This window comes from Merops nubicus, unplaced genomic scaffold (assembly GCF_000691845.1).
Source record: "Merops nubicus isolate BGI_N331 unplaced genomic scaffold, ASM69184v1 scaffold2780, whole genome shotgun sequence".
Lineage (NCBI taxonomy): Eukaryota > Metazoa > Chordata > Aves > Coraciiformes > Meropidae > Merops > Merops nubicus.
Genome location: NW_008580723.1, coordinates 208,421 through 216,905, shown reverse-complemented (window position 1 = coordinate 216,905; position 8,485 = coordinate 208,421). Strand labels below are relative to the sequence as shown.

The 8,485-nt window shown below is 38.2% G+C and overlaps 1 protein-coding gene across 1 annotated transcript in view; it reads right to left on the bottom strand.

The window, feature by feature from the left end:
• The window catches only part of HHLA1 (HERV-H LTR-associating 1), a 20,154-nt gene that overhangs the window by 4,455 nt on the left and 7,214 nt on the right, over positions 1 to 8,485 (bottom strand). The window contains exons 6-10 of the mRNA XM_008936158.1: positions 7,673 to 7,756; positions 7,038 to 7,094; positions 6,843 to 6,929; positions 4,054 to 4,125; positions 3,782 to 3,853 (exon numbers count right to left, since the gene is read on the bottom strand). Coding sequence (XP_008934406.1) covers positions 3,782 to 3,853; positions 4,054 to 4,125; positions 6,843 to 6,929; positions 7,038 to 7,094; positions 7,673 to 7,756 — 372 coding nt within the window. The remainder of the gene's footprint in view (positions 1 to 3,781; positions 3,854 to 4,053; positions 4,126 to 6,842; positions 6,930 to 7,037; positions 7,095 to 7,672; positions 7,757 to 8,485) is intronic.

Genomic DNA, 8,485 nt, shown 5'->3' with positions numbered 1-8,485 from the left:
TTTTTTTAATTCCTAGATTCTTATAGTTTTAGACTGAAATTAAAAAAAAAAAAAATTAAAAATAGGGATGTATTTCAGAACCTTCTTTTCTAAGAATTTTCTTTTGTAAGAAATCAAGTCGGTCAAGAGGCCAGAAAACACAGGAACCACAGCTTCCTGTACAGAGTTTTGCTCTTGTCTTTTTGAAATTACTGTTATTGTCACAAGCAGGTAAGTGACCGATTTTTGCTGCAGTAAACAGACTTTTCCCTTATTTACTCAATATCACATAATTCTGACACAGATAAAACTTTGGTGCCAGTGAAGTGCAATGTTATGGCTGCTGTGAGTAACTGAGATTTACAATATCCCTCCCTGCATGCTTTAATATGCACACTTGCATACTTTATCAATTGACATCCACTTTTGTGATTTAATGACTTCTTCTTGAAATAATGTCTCAGTCTTCAGAGCACTGTGGATTCCCCTCATTGTTTTGAAATCCCATTCTTTGGTATATTTTCTCAAATGCATGATATATGGAGGTAGACAACATCTGTCATTGTGATTTCTGATAGAGGAGCATTTAGTAACTCCACATTCTATGATCTCATTGAAATCCATATTTCCCAGCCTTTTCAAAATAGGCTGGTTCTCAGTCCTAAACTTTCTAGGGTCTGTAGTGTTGCCCACCAGACAGCAGCTGGAATATGAACAAGTTCTGGACTGTGCACACCACAAGTCCAGTCACACAATCCTGCAACTTGCAACTGGCTGTTAGCTAATCCTCAGGTGGAACTCACTCAAAGCAAACAACATATGCAGAAAACTGGGTTTGTGCAGAGTTTTTGGTGGTTGACAATTACCATAGCAGATTTCTCTGCTCCCAGTCAAGATAAGATTTAATTCAGCTTAAATTCTTCTCTTCACACCTTGAAGAGTGTCAAGATGTCAAACTATATTCAAGTGCTATAGCCTTGGCTCATTTTCTTCACGCAACCAACATATGTCATGGGGAGTAAGATGAGAACTCTGGTATTTTGAACTCTTTCGTCAGAAGTAAATGAGAGAAGGATCAAAAAAGGATATTTGACTTCCTACCTCCATGGTTCAAAAAGCTTCTTACATCAAGAACTGCTGCTTAGCCTAGCACCAGTGAATTTTCTCCTTGGAAACATGTCTTAATAGATAGGGGTTTTTTTAATGCCTCTGCAGGACTTGTGTTTGTATGATCACTTGATGCTGTTCTCAAACTGTTTTTCATGGTCAGTATTTTTAACTCTGATAACTTTATTTACTGCTGAAAGCAGATGCCCCACTGAGCTGTATGCTCTCAAATACTTTCTTTTCTAATAGTATTAGTAAAAAAAAAAAAAAAAAAAGCAAGACTGGGAACTATGAAAAGCTTGATCAGAACCAGCAAAAGCTGCAAAAAGTAACAGCACAGGACTCTGGTCTTGCATTGCTGCAACAGAAAACAGTAGCAAAACCAGGTGATTATTCCAGGAAAAGATCTGTGGAAGTACCTTTATCTCTGACTCAAATTCTCAAAAAAACCCACCTTTTACAGAAAAGTAAATTTGTGTTGGAATTCAGCAATGAGCTGAGAGAAGTCAGTATTTGAAGTATCATTAGAAATTGTGGAATTAGCAGGAAACAAAGCCCAGAACTTGGATTGTAAACCTTCATGTAATTCCAAAATGAAGCCCTGAGGATTGCTTGTATGGAGCCAAGGAGCTGGCTGCATCCCTGATGCTCGGGGTCAGCTCTACTAGCAGAGAACAGCCACAAGGCTGCAGAGTTTCTCTTTGTGCAAAAATCTGCTGGCGATGCTCAGTTTTTCACTTTGCCTCTCCTGTTTTGACAGGCTATCAACAGTTTTCTCTTAGTCAGATTTATTAGGAATCCATATCGAAGACCCACAATTTCCTTTGACAATACCAGGATGACGCAGTTTATTTTTCCATGTTTCCTACTAATCTATCACAAATCATATCATCAACGTTTCTCTTTGCTCTCCTTGTCTACCATCCATCAGAATTTGCAGGCCTTTATTTGCTCATATAAAACTTTTTTTGTTGTAGTTCCTAAATATCCAAACAGACATCTGAAAAAGTATTCTTTGACTGGCATCTTTGTTTGATAGACTCCTCCAGTTTTATCTGTAATACAAAGTCGAAGTGATACTGAAGAGTTCTGTAACTTAGTCTGATATATTATCTTTGCACTATCCATTGTCTATGCTTCTCTTGGTTGCCACACAGAAACACAAGCAGCTGAGGGACAGATTTCAAAAATTCCCTCTGGCAGTCCTCACCACTTGACAAGACTCATGTTCCCACTTATTTGTGCAAGCAACAGAGTCAGCTTCAATGGGAGGACCAAGAACTTCCCAGAGTCCCATGAGCTCTTAGCCCCATCATAGCTCTAAGCAGCCAAACTGGCAGAACATAGTCCCAGTGCCAGGAAACCTTGGAACTGAGCTACCTGCTTATTCTGGAAAAAGGGGGAAATATTTTTCATTTCTGGTTTTGAGCTGAGCACAGGCCAAGCACCATGCCCTATAGGAGTTTTCACATCAAATTCAGTGGTAGCTATCAAATTTCTATTCCTAAAAAGATTGTTTCACCAAACAGCAGACAATCAAGGTCCCAGTCTGGAATGCAGGCACGTAGATTTTATCTGGATCCCAGGACAGGCAGTCTGGATTTTCCCTTCAGTATCAAATCATAACAATATTGATGTGGTTTCCATATAAGTATCAGCGCAGGAACACATACACCAACATATCCCTCAAACTGACTTCCTTACCTACCAGGTCAATGGGCACCATATAATCTCTAATAACCTATAATATAAACTGTGACATACATGCAACTTCAGCTGTACCTTGCCCACTGCTCATCTGGCCAAGAGGCTTGATTTCCATTGTCACCACTTGGAGCAAAGATACCAGACTGGGAGTGGAAGGATCCCAAGGGTACTAAGTTGTCAATAGAATGTGGTGCATTTTATCCAGTTTTAGGTCTCTGTGATGCTGGTACCTACAGCTGAACTTGTTTTCAGTCCCTAAGACTGGGATTTGTGGCTGAGGTTTATTCCTGTGGTACTCTTGAGCTCTGCTCCTACTTTGCAGATTTGGGCACAGGTAGCCTGGACTCAGACACTTACATGCTCAGCATCCACAGTAGGTGCTGGACTCTCACAGAGTTCAGGCTTCCTTCCTAGCATTGAATCAGGTCCAGTTTTTCAAAGCATGTAATCTCTTACTAAATACTTACCTGTAAATATAATTTTATTGCCTACACAAGTATATGATATTTATAAGTGGAGTGGCATATCATCTTATACTAACCTTGAATTTTTAACTTTTAATTTTGGTGCTTGTAAGAAGGAATCTAGCTGATAATGATCCTTCTTTAGCTGAAATCTTCAGTATTGTAAATTTGGGGGAATTCTGAAGATTTCATATTTCATGGATTAACTTAGTTTGTAACAATAGTGAGACTTAAATCGTGATTTTTTTTTTTTTTAATGAATTAATTTTAAAATTCTCCAATAACCAAACTTTGTTAAAATTGACACATGGAGTACATCTGTTGATTCTATCACCATGGTATAATTTGTATTTTGAATGTGCACAATTCACAAACAAATATAGAAGCAGCCGCTTAGACATTTTGGGTATTTTACATCCATATCATGTAAATTAAATGTGTGTTGTTTCTGCATGGGAAAATTTGCATATTGACATACTTTAAAACACACTATTCTTTTTGCTGCATGAGGTGCAACTACTTACTGGTAGCAGAGTAAAGCTTCAGTGTCACACCAGACTTGTAGGGTGGCGTAGACAGCACTGAGGAAGGAAAATCTGAAGGAGGGAAAAGAACAGAACTTGTAGGTTGATTGAAAGAATAACAGAAAAAAGCCGAAGTCACAGATAACTAATAAACACTTACATAGACATTGATGTATAAATACATCCACAGCCACCTATTTCTGTCTATATTATTTTCTATTTCACAAATGTGCCAACCGGGACAGTTTGTTACTACCCCAGATCAATCTCACCTGGCTCCGTGTGCATCAGCTTGCTGCTGTCTAGAGGCAACACTGTCTGCATCCAAAATTCATCTGTGTCAGCTGTGGGAGCAGAAGGACACACGCTTCGTGTTACTGAGGATATTGTTATTTATCTGTCTACTGAGAAGAATTGCTGACAGCTCAACAGCCAGGGTCCCTCACCCAGTACTTCCAATGGCATATAAAAATATCCAGATGAAAAAGGAAAAACAAAAGCTGTACTTTTTTAGACCTTGAGAAGTCCATAGGCTGGCTAGGGAAAGGTAAGTTTTAAAGAAGGCATGTTTAAGAAGTAACACTGTATTGCTTTTCCAGAGGTCTGCTCACCAAATTTTGAGCAAAATGTCAGGGAAGACCTGGGTGGTAGAGGTGTTCATGAGGATCAAGGCTTATTTTTTTCCCCAAAGGATGAGAAACTACAGGATGGAGCCTGTAACTGATTGTAGTAGTTCTACAATAAAGAAATCAGCTCTAATGACCCCGGGTGGGTCTCCCTGAAGGGCCTCCCAACCTCCACCTCAGAGAGGTGGTTTCAGCTTTTGACCAAACCCCAGTGTCAGCAGGGTAAAGCAGTGCCAGTCCCCCTGGCTGTACTCACTGGGGCTGGGCTGCGGGGCTGGCAGCGGGGCCAAACTCCCCTCAGCAGTCGGAGGGGGGCCAGCCGTGCCTTGGGGTCTAGAAGCATCCACATGAGGTGATGGAACCCCCATTCCTTTCACTCCAATTGTCTTTGGCTGTGGTGGAAACCTTGTGGTGAGGATTTCCTCTTCTTTTTGGGCAGAAGGGATCCTGGTAGCTGAAGAAGCAGGCGAGACAGAGGGAGGACAGCAGCAATGCACTGTAGGTGCTGGTGCTCCACAGCAGCAGCAAGTGCAACACACTGGGGGACAATAAGATCTAAAATACACCCAGAAAATCCCATCTAATCCTTCAGTGCTTCTGGCAGGTGAGTAGACACCTCTCCATTTCATTTTAAATATGGAAACGTGGGGAGTACTAATAGTATTTGAAATTATAACCAAGAACATTTTAATGTGCAAGTTTACATTAAAAAAAAAGAAACTGAAGTGTCCCTGTAAAGTGGTGTGTGTGTGTTTGTTTGTTTTCTTCACCTAAATTATTTATTTTTATTTCTAAAACTAGTTCACTACAGAGGAAAGAGATGAAACATGGTGTCTATGTGAATGGGAGCAGCCAGGTACAGGAGGGCAAATACTGGAATTCGAGAACTGACAACATTTTGTGACACTTGGGGCTAGAAGGGGTAATAAAGATGGGTATATGGTTAAGCAAATCAAAAGAGCTTATAAAAAGACAGCAGATTGTCTAAGGAAAATGTAGAAGTTTTGTAGAGAGATGCATTGCAGTGATGAAGAGACGTGAAATCAAGGTCTGAATTTCTCTTGGCTTATACTACATGCAAGCAAGTGCCTTGCTTTTTGGCATTCAAAATGAGGCAGACGTATTTTTCTATCTTGTAGTCCTGTGGCAGAGCTAAATGCCCCAAAATACTCAAATACTTAAAACAGGACATCATATAAAGTCAGAGTAAAATATAGAAAAAGGGACAATAAAAAAGGAGAGGAAACAGTTAAAACAGTCTTTTTTTTTTTTTTTTTTTTAACTAACAACCATTTTTTTCTTTAATTTCCTGCCCTATTTAAAAAAAATCCTTTTTATAATAAAATGGATTTTTACAATAGATTTCTATCCTACATCAGTTGAGTGCACTGCCAAGCTGATCTTTTGATGTTTCAGACAAACTTTTACTCTGTAACTGTAGTACAACATCACAGTGCTGTGCAGCAAACACAGATGATCACTTGTCAAGAGATTAATCAAGGAGAATATAAATTAAATCTGACAATATTTGCTTACTTTTAAATGTCCATACATGCTCTGCTGATAGATCCACTCTTTTGTTTGGGTCTTCCTGTAATTTCATGAAACTTGAAAAAATCGACTCTAGGTCTTTGAGGTACAAGGAGATTGGTTAGAACACACACCATCCAGCACATGTTGTGTGATAAAAGGAAAGAAATCAGGTTCTGGTGTCATAGAAACACCCCTTGTCTTTCTTAATTAAAGTAAGTTTTGGCAAAATGTTTTTGATTCTTTTTTGGGTTTGGGATTGTTTGTTGTTTTTTGAACAGGAGAAAAACATTCCACAGCTTTCAGCACGGGTAAACTTCCCATGGATTTCACCATCTGCCTGTTTTAATCAAGCACTGAAAATAAGAAATAGCCACGGGCAGCAGTGAGAGGTGAGGACCTGAAGTACAGCTCAACCTGGCAAGGGAGTTTTGGGTGGAGGAGCCATGCAGAACACTCACTGCATATATCCAACTCCTTTCTGGAGGTAACTCGTGTACAGGTAGGAGGTAATTTGTGCTGAGAGCTAAGGAAGACACTAATTTAGATTAATAGCATCAGGGACAGTCCTCAGTCTAATGCTGAATTCTGTAAGCTTTCATCCCGGGAGGTCTTATTCTTTCCTCCACTAGAAGACCTTAAAGCTAATAATTTAAGAGTTTGTAAATTTTATTTATGTTTATAATATAAATATTATATTACACTTAGAATAATATAATACATTACTGTGATTTAAAGTTAATAAAATATAATGTGTACATATATAAGTACGAATAAAAATAGAAAGGAATAATTAAAAAAAATATATTTTTACATTATGAAGATGGAGTATTCATTGCAAGTGCTACCTGGACATGGTTTTCATTGTTATTGCTGTTTCCTTTTATTCCCCAACATGTACTTACCCAGGTCAGAAGATGTGTTACTGGAAAATGTGTAATTAATAACAGGAGACTTCTCCAGCATTTCCCAAAAGTCAGACAGATTTGTCCCTGTGAATACAAGTGCTTACAAATGTCAAGAAAGGCTTGTTTCTACTATAAGTTGTCTCTGAGAATAAATAAGTCAATTTTTAGGGGTGGAAAGGTTTTAACTTTTACCTGTCTGCCCTGTCATCACACAAATGTAGATACAATCTGAGTCATTGCTCTGACGCACTGAAAGGTAAAAAAATGTAAACTAGATCATTATTACCAGTTTTCATTATATATTATCTTGAACAGTTGAAAACACAAACACAAAATGGTATGTGGCTACTGCAGCTGGCCAAATATTTTCCTTCTGATTTAATTTTTGAGAAAAACCTTGAAACAGCATCAAATCTAGATGCTAATATTTCCAGGGGTAATACTTCTATGTAACTACAATTCTAAATTACAAGTATTTTTATATGGAAAAAAATTATTGAGGTAATATAACCCATAATTATTATTCGGGAATCATAATTCCCCTAAACACCAATATTTAATAATAATTCACCAGACTTTTAAACAAAACATAGCTGCTCATAGAAGCATGTATGTCTTTGTATTTTAATTTATATATATATGTATATATACACATTCTATATATGCATCTTATTCTTCTGAGGACAATTTGTGTACAACTCCAGTCCATGCTTTGCAAGAAAAATGCGGCTGGGTAAGAACAATACTGTTTTATACAGCTATCTATTATTGTTTCCATGTCAGGAGTAAATCAGACAAATAAGAAAAAGATAAAAGGAAATGCAAACCTGAGAGAATAGAGCTGGATTTGAAAATTTCTGTGAGATAACTGGTGGAGTTTCCGATAATATCAACAAGTAAAGCTGTAAAATCTAGACAAAAAAAAAACAGAGAAAATTTATGATTGAAAACACATTTATGCTAAGTCAAAAAATCACTTTTATATGTGATCATACTTTTAATATACACTTGTATGTGACAGCCTAAAAAATATTTTAATGTTTAAAATGTTTCTGCTGGGTGGGAGTTCATTCTGCTGAAGTGTATTTCAAAGCTGATACCCAAAATAATACTAATGTGCCTTAAATGAAACTGAAATGGAAATTATCTGTTCAAAAGAGCAATTTAATGTAACATTACTGTTAGTTTGCTTAAGTGTAGAAGATCCAAACCCTATAGGCTTTGCATCCACTAACTGCCTGTCTCCCAAGTAGGACCTTTCAGGAGGCATCTGGTTGTCTGCTCTGAGGTCTATTCCAGGCATACCTATGAATTTGTCAGCTCAAAAAATGGCTAGTGGTGGTGTGGTGTTAGGACTTTTTCATAACAGGTTGTAGCAGGAACAGGTCAAAGTTCTCACTTAGAGAGGGACAAACATGGGCCCTGTGTTGGGCCCTGGATTTTTACTACTGGGAAGGATGCCCTTATCAGCAAGATACTCTGGAGCTGGGACAGAAAGATTAAAGTTACTCTGTTATCCTCCAAGGCAGACTGGGTCATTATGCAATAAGGCTTGTGAGATGTAAGGTCCAGACAAAGCCATGAAAGCCATCGTGGCTCATGTGTGTGGCCATCACATGCAGCTTAGAGGCCATGGGTTC